This window comes from Fundulus heteroclitus, chromosome 7 (assembly GCF_011125445.2).
Source record: "Fundulus heteroclitus isolate FHET01 chromosome 7, MU-UCD_Fhet_4.1, whole genome shotgun sequence".
Classification (NCBI taxonomy): Eukaryota; Metazoa; Chordata; class Actinopteri; order Cyprinodontiformes; family Fundulidae; genus Fundulus; species Fundulus heteroclitus.
Window position 1 is genome coordinate 8,890,042 of NC_046367.1, and position 18,145 is coordinate 8,908,186.

General features: G+C 41.4%; 1 protein-coding gene across 15 annotated transcripts in view; it reads left to right on the forward strand.

Annotated features, from left to right (window-relative positions):
* Positions 1–18,145, forward strand: part of caska (calcium/calmodulin-dependent serine protein kinase a) — a 200,182-nt gene that overhangs the window by 78,502 nt on the left and 103,535 nt on the right. For all 15 annotated transcript variants that reach the window (XM_036138860.1, XM_036138861.1, XM_036138866.1 and 12 more), the window contains exons 4-5: positions 5,272–5,349; positions 9,815–9,887. In XM_036138860.1, the coding sequence (XP_035994753.1) occupies positions 5,272–5,349; positions 9,815–9,887 (151 nt within the window). The remainder of the gene's footprint in view (positions 1–5,271; positions 5,350–9,814; positions 9,888–18,145) is intronic.

Below are 18,145 nucleotides of genomic sequence, written 5' to 3' on the forward strand. Positions count from 1 at the left end.
AAGGTGTCAGAAACCTTGAAAGAAAGAGAGATTCTGGTCCATATTGACATGATGGTATCACACTGGTGCAGATTTGTTAGCTGCACATCAATCTTGTGAATCTCTCCTTTCACCTTATCCCAAAAGTGCTCTATATGAGAGATCTAGTGACTGTGGAGGCCACTAGAGTTCAGTGAACTCACTGTCACGTTCAAGAACCTAGCTTTGAGTAGAGCTGTGTGACGTGGTGCCTTATCCTGGTGGAATTCAGAAGATGGGTTCACTGTGGTTAGAAAACTATGGACATGCAACAATACCATGAGGGCAATGATCTGGAGGGTTAAACATCATCTGTGCTCTCCTATCTTCACCTTTTCGGCAGGGGCCTTTTTGTGTGGCGTTTACAAGTTCTCCCCGTCTGCGGAGGTTTCCTCTGCATGCTCTGATTTCCCCTACCACTAAAAGACATGCTGGTCAGGTTGGCTATTAGTGGCGGTGCGCTCAGTCGCAGCAGCTAAGGCTAAGCCTCCATCTGATCTATGAAATTTCATAGATATGTGCCGTGTATGTATAATGGCAAATAAAAGCATCTTTATCTTATTTTGCACTATTGTCATCTTCCCCACAATCATAATAAGTAGGCAGTGGTCCCTGCTGAAGGCTCAGGATGCAACATTCAGATCAGGAGACACACTGTTCATAGTCTGTTACATTTTACAAGCATACTACTGGTTCCACGTGTTCTTGATCCGTTGACAATCATTTACACTGACTCTCACATTGTAATGTCTAGTTGTACTCCTCAGTCTCATGGAATGTCTGTTCGGACATCCATGCAAGTTGCACAGTTGTGTCACTTGAAGATTTAAATTTAAACATTAGGAGTAAATGAGGTTTGGGAACAGTTCAATCTTAGAATCTCTATTCATAATCCAAACGAACAAGATAATTAGCCACATACGATCACTTTCTAAGAAGGTTGCCAAAATGTTGCTTCAGAACCCAAATCTCTGCCCTGCTAAAGTCCAGTGGTGCATTCAGTTTCTGGCCTTAAATCATGGTTGAAGATTCAGAGGCTATCGACTGCAACGCCCCCTGACTGACTCAGAAAGCACATGAAGCGTGGTCTCATCTCTGTCACTGCAATGTCAACAGCTGCTGCCACATGTGTGTTTCTGAAAACACTGTCATTCACAGTAACTTGCTCTTTCAGCTCCATTCCCTGAAAATCATATTAGCAACAAGATAAACACAAACACTTGGAACTGAAGAATGTGTTTGAGAAGTGTTTTCTCTGTGATAGCATAGCTGAAAGATAACGCTCTCTCCCTGGGAGTTAGTGCTCAGGAACTTCTTTTTTCATTCTTCCTGGCTTACAACTCAACTTCATCCCTTCCATTTCTGACACTGTCCTCTGGAGCTCAGCAGAAGCCTTTTGCAGGATTAAATCATTTGCTTGTAGGGTTCTGCTGAGACTCCTAAATTCTGTGAAAACCTCAGCCATGCTAAAGGCACAGAAATCTGCATGCTCCATCTCAAAATGTATCTGAAGAATAATTTTGAGAGGTTGCAGCAAATTACATATTTTTGTGGAACAGTGTAGTTAGCAAAAGACTAAGCACCTTGAAGCAAGTATTTCCTTTAAAATCCTTTACCTTTGTTGCTCTTCCGTTCACATCAGGACATAGAGAAGCAGCCCCTGGGTGGCTCATGTGCTGGACGGTTGCAGCATGCTCGCTCCACATGTGGAATCCAGTGTGTGCCTTTGAATAAAAACATTATTATTACTATTTATTTTTAAGACATAAATAGTAATAATTTATTATTAGCTAAAACAAATTACTAACTCAAAAAGGATTAAAAATGTGTGTGAACATATTTAATCCTAACAACTCTCTTCTACTCGGTGATTAGACACTCCAAGGGTTGCTGATGATGACTTCTAGCATTTGACCCACTGCATGGAGCTCTCTCTGAGGTGGTACATTTTCCACAGTGGGTGGAGATCATAAACTTTATCAACCAGGGGCTCCTTATTTTGGACGGTCAGTATTGTTAGTTCCAACCTAAATAAATGATATTGTACAATGGCTTTATACTTTTAAATGTATAGTAGTTCTAGCTTTTATGCACCGTATTAAATAGTAGTTTCTTCTTAAAACTTGTGTAAGGATGTACCTGCGCGGCATGCAGTGAAAAGGAATGATATGCACCCCAACGTCCTCTTTGCAATGACAAGAGCAATGACACTTCCACAAGAGCCCATGTTTACTGCTGCACCATCAGCTGCAAAGCCACCAACTGGTCCATCCATTCACTGTCCTCTGCTCCCAGCTTTGGTGGCTTGTAGTACTTCTTAAACAAATGGATAACATTAATCAGACATAGAGACAATGCAATTGCAAATTCTAGTCAGCATGTAAAATACACTCTCTTCGTCACTAGCAATCTACTAATGATTGGCATTACCACAATTTGGCTAGTATTAATTTTCAACTTTCCAAAACAATTTAGAAGAATAAATGTGACTCACAAACTGCAGGGCTCTTGCTGCCCAACCAGCACATTCATGGGTTTTCCATTTTGAATCATGTGCACATAAACCATCTCACCCTCCTTGTGTGAAGCTTCTGGATCGCCCTCAATCATGACTGAGTTATACTGAGCTCATCTGATTTCTTTGACCAGATCGGATTTCATTAGGAAAACATCTCCCCGCATAAGACGTGGTTGTCGTAGGATAGAGTGATATCTGCTCTATTGTTTTTGCAAAGTTAAATCTTATCCATAAATTTAGTGAACAGCAGCTGTTCCTTTGCAGTGCAATAAGCCACATTCAACTCTATATTTAAGTACAGCCTGGTTTGCTCTGGCCATTTCATAGAGTAAAGCTTTACAGCTAGCGTTAGCCCATGTCATCTGGAAAGTTTGCTACTTCACTGTTGCAGATACAGGAGCTTTACTGACCTTTTTACATTGCTCTAAAACATCTGCATTGTATCATTAGCTTGTAGCATTAGCATAGCACATGGGATCGTTCAGCTTTTTTTTTTCTTGTCAGTCTGCATCACAGAGAAACTTCCTCAGAAAATGTTTTTGTATATGTCTTATCGATAAAAAGGATTGAATGTTTTTTTCTGGCTTTTCTCAACAAGTTAGCAGAGTTTAAATTTCTAACAACAGATTACTGTTGAGCAGAGCAGGTGCAGGGAGGGCGATTTTCTGTAATTGAAGCGCAGCAGTTGGAAGAATCAAGACAATTTGGGCAAATGTGAATTGGTCAGTTTATATCTGGTTTGATGAAAATGAGTACCTTTTTTAAAAAAAAAATTTTTTTATCGATTATATTGAGATATTGATTATTTTTGACAACCCTGATAACAACAGGAGGCTGTAGTTGTTTCAGTTTGAACAGAATCCTAATCTCTCATATTTCATGAGTTGTCTGGCTATGACAATGACTATTTATCTCCTTAACCATGTTTCCCTCTGCTGTTCTTTATATCATTGTGTGCTGGGGAGAGAGCAGCAGGGGCTGAGACAGGAGGACTATTAACAAACTGGACTCCATCGAGAAGGTTGGCAACAGAAGGATTTTGGCTAAGCTAACCTCCATCTTGGACTGGTCCACCCACCTGCTGCATACTACCGAAGGGCCCTTGAGCAGCTCCTTTAGAATAAGAATGTTCCATCCTCACACTGTTGCCAACTCCTGAGCAAGGAAAGTTGCTATTGGCTGTCCTAAAAATCTCTAGATGATGCAATCGCCTACTTTGCATATTCAGTCATGTGATCCAGGCTGTAGGAAAGAGAAGGAATATCAACATTGGCAAGACAAAAAGTGAAACACTAAATATGTTTAGAAGTACAAATGGACTTTATGAAATAATATGAGTTTATAAGTTTACCTGATCCCACACTACATAAACCATATTTTTCTAAAATCAAATAAAAAAAAATAAGACAAAAGAGGCACACACAGTGAATGAGGTAAATAAGTGACTGAGGCTGTGAGTGAAACAAATGTAGAGAATTATTTTAGTTCAACAGTTTCAAAAGAAAAAAAACCTTGCCGGTACATAAAAAATTAGGTTCACATGATATCTATATCCTGCTTTGTAATCCAGGGTGTAATCAACTGCAGCTTTCCACATGGGTGATCCTTTTACAATGTTGAAACGGAGTGGGTCTCCTCTCTGGTCTGACTGCAACAACATAGAAAAAAGTTGCTAGATTTGTCACTTTGTTTAAACAGAGGTTGCTTTAGGAGTCTGAAAAGCCGCTAAATATAGTGACAAAGTTGCGCAATGCACTCTCAGTGCTGCTATAGCTCGTTCCTGCCCTCAGGCATCAGACAGCAGAATTGCTCCATACAACATCCCAATCTGCAATTCGGGTCCTGTCAACCCCATCACCAATTTTAGTGCAATAATGTATATTATAATTTTTTCTTTTTGTTTTTAATACAGTCACCACTGTTGCAGCTAACTATTGGTGTTAGTTGTATTTTTCTCACACTGCCTCTTCTCATAATTTCCCCATTGTGGGACCAATAAAGTCTGCCTCATCTTATCTTATAATTCTTCAAAAATGCCCTACTACCAAGAGAAATTAACGGATGCACAACTTTGAATACACAACTCAGCGAAGGAGCAAAGTGACCTGCTTCTTGGGATGAGTTGTTATAAAACCAGGAGCAGAAGCCTTGTTGTGTTTCTGCTACCCTCTCATGCTGGCAGCGAGCTTGTGTTCCTTCAGATCCTCAGCATGTTGTAGAAACTGACCATGACCCCCTGTGATGAACAAGGTTTGCACATTTGAAACACACTCTCATCTCCACCCAGTGTGAACTCAGCATGAAGACCTCATTGAAATCTTAATTTTGCCGACCTTTCTATTGAACATTTATGTTGTTTAATACATACTGAAATCCTCAAAAAATAAGTTTTCTCTTAGTTTCCTGTAATAACCGAACTCTTTGTAAGTCTGGAACATTTTGGGTTTTTACCGCTGATGATGCTTACTGTTGTGTTTTGAAAAAGACATGAGTTCAAAGATTCGTTGAGGTTCAGAGAAACAGAGCAGAGAGCATCACAAGAACACATCCAGCACCATATTTGTTTGGTTAGAGGTTGGGAGCGTCTCTAGCTATTTCTCTTCCACTGACCTGCCCCTCCCACATTCACCTATTGCAGTGCTCAAGTTTTAATGAGAATGGCCTTTGCTTTGTGCTTCTATCCCCGCCGCACTGTTCCCCACCTCTCTGATCCTCCCCCACTGTTTGTCTCCTAGTATGGATGGGGCAGACCTGTGCTTCGAGATCGTGAAGAGGGCAGATGCTGGCTTCGTCTACAGTGAAGCAGTGGCCAGGTAAGGTTTGACGTTTTAGCTCTTCCTACAGTTACAGTGCCTTGCAAAAGTGTTCATTCCCCCTGGTGTATTATTTTACACTGTTTTGTATTCAAAACACAACTTTTAATGTATGTTTGGGTATTTGTGTCAGAGCAGCATTAAGGAAAAGGATACATGGTTTTCAGTTTTTTGTGTAAAATAAAATTCTGCAAACTGTGGCTTGTATTTCTATTCAGTCTTTTTTAACCTGATGTCCCTAAATAGAATCTTGCGCAACCAAGTGGCTTCAAAAGTGACCTCATTGGTAAACAGGTAAAAATAAATAGTAATAATGAATCTGTCAAGCCCATAACTATTAGTCAGGCGCTCCAGAGATCTGTGCCCGTATTCACAACAAATCCTAAGAATAAAAGTAGCTTTTAGACACGTCATTTTAGGAAAAATCTTAGAATTTACTGAATTCTAATATTTTTATTAGAATTTTACTTCGGTAAGATAAAAGTTATTCACAAAGCAACCTAGGCCTCAAGAGAGCTCCTAAAGTGAAAAAATGTTAGGAGTTGTGAGGAGGACTTTTAGCGAGCTTAAGAGTGTCTTAAGCAGGGAAGATGGTGGAAACAGAGAGAACTAATTGGCTGATCCACCACCTAAACAGTGGAGGAAATGAGCACATAAACTTCTTTAACAATTATACAATTATTAACATGCAGATAAGATAAACTTTATCATCCCCATAGAGAGAAATTAATTAGTTTCAGCGGCCCGACGGATTAAAAGCGCAGCTCTGATGGCGTCATTTTATTGAGGATAGATAGATAATAGGAAAAATATTGCATAATCAAGAATAAAAAGTGGAGAAATTTTCAAAGAATATATACAAAAGAAGTGAGAAAGCATTTACTGTATTGCATGGTAATGTCAGCAGCCTAAATCATTTAGAAGTTTGCCATCGCCTCGTTTTGATCGCTGCACAGAGAGCGTCTCACCAGGCTGGTGCGCAAAAGCAGAGAAAAAGATGCACTGATGCGCGGCAATACGCTTTAAAGTCTGCGTATTTAACCTAAATACGTTTCAACGCTGTTCTATTCTCCTCCCAGAGCTGTGTGCCGAGCAGCGCTGCTGTCCAGTTCGCTTTTCTCCACCTTTTTGTTGGTTGTTTTGCACAATATAACCGCTTTATCCAAGCAGGCAATCCCAGTAAAATGCTGACAGGTGAGAGCGCATTAATATCATACAGATAAAGTAGTAAAATGACTGGCGAGTGAAAATAAATAAGTAAATCAAAATAATGACGAGGATGTAAATAAGGTGCATTTGAACATCTTGGTGCTGTGTGATAACTATTTAATTTTGCGAAGTTTCATCATCATCATGACACATTTCTTTATCCAGTCTAATTGGTTAATTTATCTCCTGCATTTGTGTCTTTTTGCTGTTTTGTTTTTCTCTTTATTTTTCCTGGTACCATCAACCAGTCACAGCTCTTAAAAAAAGGCGTCACACCTATCAACGAGGTCCACCACACCTCCTCACTAAGAAAAACATTTCCATCGTCTCCTTCCTCAGTCTCTATCAGCAGTGATCCGAAGCTAAGACACCTGGGTAGGAATTTTAGGCTAAGACGGGAGCTCTCTGAGAGACTCTGAGAATCTTTGTGAATACGGGCTCTGGCTTTTATGGAAGAGAGGTAAGAAGAAAGCCATTAGAGGTCCTGTCTGCAGCTTGCCACAAGTCATGTAGAGCAGTAGTTCCCAACCCTGGTCCTCTGAGACCCCTGTCCTGCATGTTTCAGAAGTCTCCTTGCTGCCACACACCTGATGTATGTGAATAAGTGTTTAAGAGATTTGTGTTTAAGAGGAGGTCGTTCAATCATTTGAATCAGGCGTGCAGCTACAGAGACATATCTAAAACATGCAGGGATCAGCAAACATGCACAAGCAGGTGCTCTGGTCAGATGGGACCAAAAATAAACTTTTTGACTTGCATTAACACCACTGTGTGTCAGAGGAGCAACGGCAGCATCACGGTGAACACATCATGAAGGAAAAAGTCCCCACAGCGTGATGCTGCCGTCGTGTGTCACAGTGGGGATGCTGTTCTTCAGTGGGGGCAGAGGAGCTGGTCAGAATCGACGGGTCGAGGGATGGAGCGAAATCCAGGACAATCCTGGAGGAAAGGTTGTACAGGCAGCGAGAGAAAAATCCAGTTTATTCCTTCTTTGAAATTACCTGCTGTTTTCAAACAGTTCCTTTTACCATGGAATGAAAGAGAACGTAAAGAATAACGTTGCCCTAATTAAATATAAAAAGTCTACGTCGACCACCTGTGCCAACTGTTGTTGTTCTCCTTCACTTGCTCAGGCCTTTGAGTTTTTACAATTTTAATACCATTCAATCACATCTGCAGTCTTTTAGAATTGGTGTGAAATGCAGAAAAACTAAAGTGATGGTATTTCCACTGAAGTGTCAGCCACATGAGTATATAACCCTGTAATAAAATCGGCCCAGAGGAAACTGAGCATGCTGCCATTTATAAGTACCGTGGTATTTGTCGGCTTCTGAGTTCTCCAGTAAAATACTTATTGCAAATCTGCTTCTCAAACTAAAGTTCTGTTTAAGTCTGCCTCGTACAAACGGCTTCTGTTGTTGAACACTGTTTACCAGTCTGCCCTGAGACAGGAAGTATTCATCTCACCCATGACTGTGAGTTGTATGCCAAGCTGAGCTGTCTTTGAATGTGTGACGGTACACTCATTGGTCTATTAGACACTACCTGGGTCGCCCCCATCCTTTCTCTGCATTTCTCAAACAAACCACCAGCCATTATACTCAACGCTCCAACGATTCTCTCAAGCTGCAGGTTCCTCGTGTTCAGACAGCGTTGGGAAAGCATGCCTTTGGTTACTCTGCTCCTTCTGCCTAAAATGTTATACAAGAGGAATAGAAAATGTCTGAACTCGTCTCATTTAAAACTTTCAGTTCTTTCTTACGTAAAAGGCATCCACAAAATGGTGGCAATCTTTATTGATGTTACCCTGAAAAATTTCACTTGTCATTTTAACTGTAATTTTACTATATTTTAGACAGTTATTGCACTTTATTTTCTTTTAATTTCCCAAACTCTACTGCCTTTTAAAATATTACTGCTGATAACTAGGGCTGTTAGTTTTAAAGTGTTATTAACATGTTAACTTCGTTAGACCACAACACCGACAATTTTTTTTGTCGCTCATTAATCGCACGTCAAAACACACACACACACACGTTCCCTAATGTTTTTTCCCGCAGCGCTCTCCAGACTGTGTTTTTTTTACCCTCTGCGCTTCCCATACGTCCAAGAATGCTAGACTGTAGCAAAACAGACCCGCGCTCACTGTTGCTAAGTCCGCTTATTTCATGTGACTTTGGGCTTCTTTTTTCTACAGTCGTTTCTAAAGTCCTGCCCCAGTTGCAAACAAGGTGTAAGACTCTGGAATGACCTGGAAATTTAAAACCTTTTTCCAGGCTTTAAAAAAAAACTATGGCTATAAACAGCATGCAAAAATATATAAAGAAATCATTGTTGTTGGTGTGAAAGCTCAGGATTAGATGTATGTGTGAGAGTAAAAAAAACTTGTGACTTTATTGAAATGTACAGTTAGTATTAATTTATATGTATATGCGTAATAACATGTCTATCTTTGATTAAGAGGTGAAAAAATATGTCGGCATGAAAACAGGTATTTATTTACACATTGTGTAAACATCAGGCCGTTATTATTAGCGATTTAGCCATTATTGGCCAGACTTTATAATTTTATGGTACCAGGATGTTTACATTCCAATTCTGAAAAGTGCTTGAAAAATACAAGCATGTTTTTTTACTAGTGTCATCTATTGCAAAATTGCATATTAAAATGTCCAAGTAGGCTTTTACACTTTCAGAAATAAAAAGATAAAATATGTGATTAATTTGCGATTAATCTTGAGTTAACTATTGACATTATACAATTGATCGCGATTAGAATTTTTAATCCTTTGACAGCCCTACTTACAACAGATTACACTTTACATGGAAGTCACTCTTTTGTTTTCAGCGTGTCTGCCGTGTGTGCTGTTGAGCTCCTGGCCTGGTCCCCCTTGTAAAAGAGACCTTGGTCTCAATGGCTTTCACCTGCTTAAAGGAAAGTTACATAAAATAACTTTTCCCAAAGGTACCTTTAATCCGACAAATGAGCTTCATCAGAAAGTACGTACAAGCCACACATTTCAAATTGTCATCTTGCAGAAAAAAATAAAAACCATGTATGATTTTCCTTCCACTTCCTGGCTATTCACCACTCTCTGTTTTCCTGCCTCATACAATTTAAATAAGACACATTGTCATCTATGGTTGTGATGTGACAAAACGAGGAAAGATTTAAGGCGTATGAATACTTTGAAGGCACTACTGTGGACGTCTTCAGGTGGGGCAAAGCACTGACTGTATGACTGATTCGTTTCAGCCACTACATGAGGCAGATCCTGGAGGCGCTGCGGTACTGTCACGACAACAACATCATCCACAGAGACGTCAAGGTACGGCTGACCTCATCTTAGTCACGCACGGTCGACGTTGTCCGCACACCTGTACCGCACACCTGTACCGCACACCTGTACCGCTGCAACCACGGCTTCGTCTTTGCTGGTCCTCCACACATTCTATGTTTGCATGATAACACGGAAATACTGAATTTCTCAAGCTCGGGGGGATTCAAAGGCCAAATGAAAACAAATCACCAAGAAATCTTTTAAGTGTAACTTTATTATGAACACACAGTGGAACTGAAGCAAATGTTCAGGGGGAAAAGTTAGGCATATTATAGGAAAAAGACAATAACATATTTAATGGAAGCAGCTTTATTAGATGAAGTCAAATAAGGAAATGACCCAAAGTAATAATTTAAGTTTTACAGAGTATTCCAGCTGTGATTAAAGTTGACGCAATAACGTGTTTATTCCGGTGTTTACCTCTAAGCCGTTCTAATTCTCTTTATGAGAACCGGAGCTGATTGCCTGGGCTGTTCATAAGAACGTTTCCAGGCTGTCTGTGTGGTCATTTGAAGAGCTTAAGGCACCATTGCTGCTATAAAGTGTCAGAGGGAAATTAGCAGCCAGGTCCTGCTGGTTAAATGTGATCATCCGTGTGGCCGCCTCTTTAAAAGCAGGAGATTTAACAGTTTGCTGTTCCAGAGGTACGCGATTGTATTAACATGACTAGGAAAGATCTGCACTGATCTTAGAGGAGCCACTGTTGTTACCCCATCTTGACAGGGTTTGAAGGCCATTTCCAACCTAATGGAAATGTCTCTACAGAGAGAACGATTATTTACGAGCAGAAAGCATTTAAGACACTGGCGAATTTCTCCAGGAGTGGGTGTCCCAGCTAGTCCACCCTGAGGACAGACTGGGCAATGCTCAGAGAAAGTGCAAAGAGAAACCCAAGAGCTGCAGCTGAGAATCTGCAGGCCTCGCTCATCGTGTCAGAGGGAGAAACAGAGAGTACAGCTGGTTTGCCAAGGATTCCTGGAGTGGTTTTCTTCTACGGTGATGGAGAGGTGTTGATTTGGGCTGGTTTTGCAGTCACAGGTCCCAATATATTCCAGTGCTGTCTTCTCCTACTGTGTTCTTACTAAGGGTGTAAAACCCCAGAGTCTCTGCTTTATCACAATACAATGTTGCACTGATTCGTTTGGATGACGATACGATATTTTCTGATATCACAAAGTCTGTTAGGATTTCTGATCGTTGTGATCAATGTGATGTGATATAATCTGCCCATCTAACGCTATTATCTACATTGGTATCAACTCACAACAAAAAATAGACAGACCATTTTATTTCTGAGCTCCTACAGGTATCAGGCATTTAAATCAAAAACAGCATTCATCCAATTTTAAAGTGCTAATAAGAATAGTAGATCACCTGTTCACTATAGTATGATGCCTGAATTTAAAAATAAAGGTGTTTCTTAAAAATGACATGGATGGATATTTTCATTTTGCATCGATTATAATTGGATCATCGATCATTAAATCGATATATCGATGTGGATCGATGTATTGTTACACCCCTAATAATTGCTAGGTTTTTTGTATCGTTCAGTTTGCAACAGGAAATACAGGTTAGAGTTTTTTTTCTAAATAAAAACCCAAGCCCAACTTACAATTCAATTTTATTTATATAGCACCAATTCACAACACATGTCATCTCAAGGCACTTTACAAAGTCAAATTCAATCCGATCATTCAGCCAGATTGGTCAAAAAGTTTCCTCTCTAAGGAAACCCAGCAGATTGCATCAAGTCTTGACCAGCAGCCTTACTCCTCGTCTGCATTGTCGATGGCTTTGCAGCAGTCTAGTCTCTCATTTTGATCATGCATGCAGCGACAGGAGGAACTGGCGTGTTCCTCCTGTCGCTGCATGCATATATAGACTTTTATGCAGACGTTTTCGCCTGGTATCAGGGCTCTGGATGCCAAGGGGAACAACAATACTGAAAGTGGAAATAAAGTTATAACCTGTTATTTGATGAGCTATGAGCTTTAGAGAAGCTGTGCTGGTTTGGCCGTGTTGGAGCTAGTAGACTAAATCAAAACTGGTCAAAGAACCAATTTGTTTCTTAAAAAAATAGCAGTTTCTCCTTAGAGATGAGCTCTTTTTTGTTTGTCTAGTTGTGATTTGTGGTGCATTTATGCCTAAATGATCTTTTTCATGTGGATCTGGGCAGCGTCGGATGTTTGCACAAAGGTGTGAGAGTGTTTGTGCAGATGAGGGTGCGTCTGTGTGATCAGGGTTACACACAGCTGCGACATTGGCTGAGGGTGGCGAACGCCTCTGTTATCGCTGTGACGTTGTGAGCTCCTGTTTGTCTCAGGCTTATCAGATGTGCCGCCTGAGATGGGCGCCCTTTACAGGAGGCACCTAGGGGACGCACAGGCGGCCCTGCTCACACATTCGGTGCGTCCACAAAGCCAGCCTTGTTAAATATGAATCAGGGTTCCACAGTCGCAGCTCTTCATGCATGAAAGTCAGAGGAACCATTGAAAGTCCTGACGGTCATAAATCCCCTCGCCACTGCACTTGTCTTTCCACGCACTCCGCCAAACATGCTTGCGTTTGTCTCCGTCCTCTTCCTCTCTGGGTGCAGCGTGCATGGAGACGCACCACCATCAGATGGAATTTGTTTATCCGTGTGAGCTGTGGCGGCTCGTCGTGACGGGGAAGTGTCTTTTCGGGTATCGCATGTGCTTGAGCGCGCTGTTTTGTAGTTAAGGTAGAGCCGAGTGTTGAATCTGGAAATCACAGATGTGAGGAATCTGTAAACGCAGCGGGACGTTTGATGGGAAACATAAATCCCGCTGGCGCAGGCCTGCGCCTCGCTTATCAGCAGCCATATTTCTTTTATCTGCACGTACACTCAGGTGAGAGGCTCTCCTGCCAAATGACACACACAGAGCCTTGGATCCTATATGTGATAGAAAATCCAGGAATAGAACCGTGTCTCTGCAGGAAGAGGGCATTTTGCCTGCTTCTCTTACGGCATTTCCTCTTTGCATGTTACTGAGAACGTACTTCTTAGATGGCTGCTGAACTTTTAGTATCTTTAGATGGAATATGACAAGGTTTTACAGTTCATTATCATCACTATTATTATTATTTGCAGATTTTCTGTTTTAAAAAAAGACTTTTTTGTTCGCTGTATCCACGTACGCTTGGTGAGAGTTGATGGGAAGATCATTGGAGAAGAAATACAAGGTCCTGGTAGAAAAGAGGCTACAGAAGACTTGAGACTAGGGTGGATGTTCTCTTTGCAGCGGGACAGCAACCTTAAAGCAAACAGCCAGAGGTAAGATGGAAGGCTTTAGATCAAAAGGAAGTTAACGGAGCAATAAGCAAAATTTCAATATTTTAGATAGAAAGAACAAAACAAATATGATGTGAAGAGCTAAAGGTAATATTTCAGATGGATTAAGTATGACGTCACTCTGCTGCTCCCTGCTTTGTTCTTCAGTCTCTCGTTTACATAGCCGGGCTGGACCGTGCGTGTACATGCATGTGAACAGCTGCCACTCAGCCACAGTCAGAGCAGGTCAGGGTTGGAGCTATCTGGTGGAGAGCACCCCTAGCAGATCAACATGTTCTCCTGCTAACAGCATTACAAAGTTATGAGTTACTTCTTCACTAGAAATGTCCTGCCAAAATTGAAGCTGTTTTGCTGCAGTTTTGTCATTTACAAATATGTGCATAGGAGGCGAACTGGTCTACAGATAGTGTTCAAGCACCACCTAGTGGTGAAATCTCACTTATTGTCCCTTTAAAGTTCAGCGCTTTAGAAGGGCCCAGTCAAAGTCCATGCCCAAGTCCAATGCCTAATTTGAAGCAAGATTTGAAACACTTTTAACAAACACTCTCGGTTCAGTGTGACTTATCTTGAGCTGATTTGAAAAGACGATCTGGAGACATCCCCCAAGAGACGTATGGCTCTGACTGCATCAAATGCGCAGTATCTATTTGGTACAAAAAGTCTTTGATTTGTTCAGATCATTGAAACAAAAATTGATATCCGACAAAGATAACCTGACTTAAAACAAAACAGATTTTTTTTAAATGATAATTTTAAAAAAGCTAATTTTTAAAATTAGCTGAGAAAAAAAGCTAATTAAACTAACCTGGCCCTATGTGGAAAAAGTAATTGCCCCCTAAACCTAATAACTGGTTGTAACCATCAGGGGTTAGAGATCACTGGCAATGAGCCTTTTCCATCACACTGGGGGATATAAACGCATGTTTAATTTAATCCCACAGCATGTAAATTGACTGTAACTTGGCCACTGTAAAACTTAAGTTCATGAACTGATGGGCATTCTCCTTCACGGTTGTCTTCTAGAGAGTGGAATTCATATTCCTGTCCAGTTTGATACCGCCACCATCATACTACCACCACCATGTTCGACCATGGGTTTGATGTTTTCTGAAACGGGACACACACCTTTCACAAAGTTCCACTTTGGTCTCATCAGTCTGGCTAATATTTTCCCAGCAGTCTTGGGGGTCACCAACGTGTCGTTTACAGGCCCATGTGTTCATTTTGGTCATGAGGGTTTGGCCTCATGTGCCGTTTGCCCATCATCTTTCTTATCCCGCTGACACTCAGCATAAATAACACAGCTCATAGCTAAAGGTCCCTGCTGCAGGTTTTGTCTCTTCCAAATGGATCTTGTGTGGATCATGTTCTGTAGATTGGTTAATACTTCAACATGAGTACCAATGTAGCCCCACCCCTCCTGCTGCAGGAGCTCAGAAGCGCAGAGGTTGTCAAACATATTCTTTCTTGTTCTCCCAAACGTTTGATTTTAAACATGTCGTTAAGGCAGCTCCTTCTCATCTGAGGCAGTTCACTGCTGCGGTGCGCGTAGACCCAATGAAACCACTTACATTTGCATGTTAAAAAGCCGTAGGAGCACCGGGCAGATTATTTTTCCTCAGACAGTCACTGAAGGCGGCGGTTTTCACCTCCTCCCTGGAAATCTGAACACAATATGTTTGTCTGTCCCTTGCAAGCACAGGGCCATCCAAATGCCACATTTTACATATGAATGGCTACAAGTGTGATTGATGGAGGCGAGAGACATTTCCCCGCAGAATACGTGAATGTCAGCTGTTTGACAAGGGAAAACGGCCTCAGTCCACTTGGACCTCAGTGTGATGTAAGCGGCACGCTGCATTAGCGGTGTGTGTGTGTGTGTGTGTGTGTGGGATGATGGGTGGTACCACGGCAGAGATAATGACTTCTATAATGGCATCCAATGAGCCTTGAGGTGTTGACCATGATGCTTTGTGATTGAGGGCTCCCCCGTCAGACTTGCATCACACGGGAAGGTTGAAAAGAATCCCCCCCCCCCCAACCTGACATTGAACTCAGCACCTTCTTGTTTCAGTGCAAAAGCGCTGCTGGCTGGCTCCACCGTGCAGACACTCATAAATTTTTTCTCAGGTGTTTCTGTCAGATTATTTCTGAATCTGACGATGGACGGTTGCCAATGCTGCACCGTCTGAGGGACTAGAAAGAGTTGGGCCTTTACCAATTCTGTTTCTGAAGCTCTCACAGCTGCTCTTACACTGTTTCCTATCTTGCGAGATATTTGTCTGTTTTGTGTCTTTCACATGTAAGCATCACCCGATCACCAGAAATCGGCATTTTAATGCGTTTAAAGGTCCGAAGAGAGCCGAATTATTTCTAAAATTAAGAGATGGTGCTAATTTTCCCCTACAACCCAAATTGAGTTACGCCTCTGCACTGCATAGAGTGGGAATGTGTGATGTTATTACTGGGTCATAGCTGTGACACGACATGTGTGAATTTTGGTTTTAACATGACCAAAATATCCAAGGCAGGCTGGCTGATGTTGTAAACTTGAGGAGTTTCACAGATGTTTGTGTGCAGCGAGAAGAGGAGTCGGGAGAGAACACACCCCTGTCTTTGTGCAGCCTTGCATCTGTTGGCAAGGTGGACAGCACCCCCCCCCCCCCCCCCTATCTGTTCACTCAAGCAAAAAAAAGAAACAACCTTTACCAGTATATGTATGTGTGTGTATACACACATCATAGATGGACGGATGGATGGATGGATGGATGGATGGATGGATGGATGGATGGATGGATGGACGGATGGATGGATGGACGGATGGATGGATGCAAACAGATGATCGGCTGCACAGATACCTAAAGACATGACGGACGTTATCTTGGTGTAAAATGTCAAACACCAAGAGTTGCCCTGAAGACTCATGTTTTAAGTATAGCCCTTCTCCTTCAGTCAGGTTCCTATCATTAGATGTTGAGCAATGCCTTTTTCCTGTGTGCGGCACTGAATATCAGGAACATTCTGCTGTAATTAAGTGTTCTTGCTGAAAAACGATATTTAAAAGCACAATGTAAACAAAACTGGCTATCATAGGTAATGGGATTGTTTAGCTTTCCGTTTCTAGCAGCAATGTTTTTTTTATTCAGTTTTTATGACCAGAGAACAGAATGCAATTCACCAGTAATGACCGAAAATAGTTGGTTCTGAGGATAAATAGCAGCTTAGATTAGACCTAATTTAATTAGGAGGTCTGCTGACTCACTGTGTGGGCGTGTAGTTTCAACGGAAATATTTGGTGTTCAGCGGGAAAGTGTTAAATCTGCGTTCATCTGTGATTTAAACGGTAAATGCTCTTCAATATATATTTGCATATTTTGTCTCTTTTCTGAGACACCTTCAAGTTGGACCTGGTTCGTCTTCCTCTGTCTCAGTGTGGGTAACGTAAGGTCAAAGCTGACCCACTGGTGTTCCCCCTAAACTGCTCATTTAGGGAACCACAAGGTCAGAGGTCAGATCATAACCATTGGTGCTGCTAATTCTATGATTGCAGCTTTTTTTATGGAAAAGCACATCATTGCAGGATGTTGGTGGCTTGTTGATAGCCTGAGGTATGTGAAGGTTCACCTTCGCTGCTGTGTAGTCTTGCAGAAAGACAACCTATGTGTTGATTCATTTAAATACAGCTGGACGGACTTGGGGCTGCAAGAGTGGGCACAGACAACAATGGCCATGTTTTGTTGACGTATACCTGTCTACATGACAGATGATGAAGTAGCTAAAGAAAATGAGTTGGATTATGAACGTTTACCGACTGTAAGAACCATAATTCTAGTCAAAGGATGTGGGTCCCTTTTGAGTGACACTTTAGTGCTTGAACAGCCCCTGATAACCACTTTCTCCTGTCTGTGTTGCTTTTCCTGCATGTATTGTCACCAGCTCCTCTCATCTTCGCCTCCAGCTGCCCACCTCATGACTCATCTGTTATCTACACCTGTATAATATGAGTCAAAATTCAAAGATTAGGGTAGATATGTGTAAAATCCTATAAATAACTTTAGTAGCATAAGCTAACAAATAACATTTTAGAAAGATGTTAAATCATAGTTTCTAGGAACCTTTAATTTGCAATCCAGTTTGTAATACTTGTTCCTAGGCTGGACTGGGACCTTTATTTATTTTGCCACCATGCACAGTGAGCAGGATGGTAAGGAAGGCAGAAAAGCTCACTTTTAGAGATCAGCAGCAGAGGGCGTCATCTTGAAGTCACTAAGTCTCCATAACAACCATTAGACACTAGCTGCATTCTCTGTGGTCGTTTAGGAGTGATGCCTGTTTGCTGAGCTCTACTGGAACAGTGAGCTTTGGTCAAATGACACTAAGAAGGGGCTTTTCAGCAGCTATTTGTGTAATTATGTGGAAAAATGTCTTCTGCCCACTCTTAAGCATGGTGGATGATCTGTGATGCTGTGGACTCCTTTCTCTTCCAAATGCCATTGGGATGTTGTTAGATTGCTCGACCTTTGAAATAGCTGTTTTTAATTTTATAAAGTTAAAAAAAGAAGTTAAAAAAAGAAAGAAAACACTGGGTCTTTTTAGCAGGATAACAATCCAAAACATGTGATAAAGTCAACAGAGAACAGGTCCAGCAGGCACAAAAATCCAACTTCTCTCATGGCATGTCAGTCCTCACATCTCAAACTTACAGCGAAGTGATGGGGGGGAAAAGAAGATGAAAGAGCAGAGGAAAGGTCCCATGACTCTGGACCATCTAGAAAGATCTCCCCCTCTGTATGTTCCAACCTTATGAAAGTAAAAGCAGGGGCACCAGACATTGTGGCACCAGCGCTTTTGTTAAAAGCAATTATTTCCTTATGTGAGGGGTTTTCCTCACTGAATAAATGAAATTAGAGGTTGGGTTTGCTTTATGTCT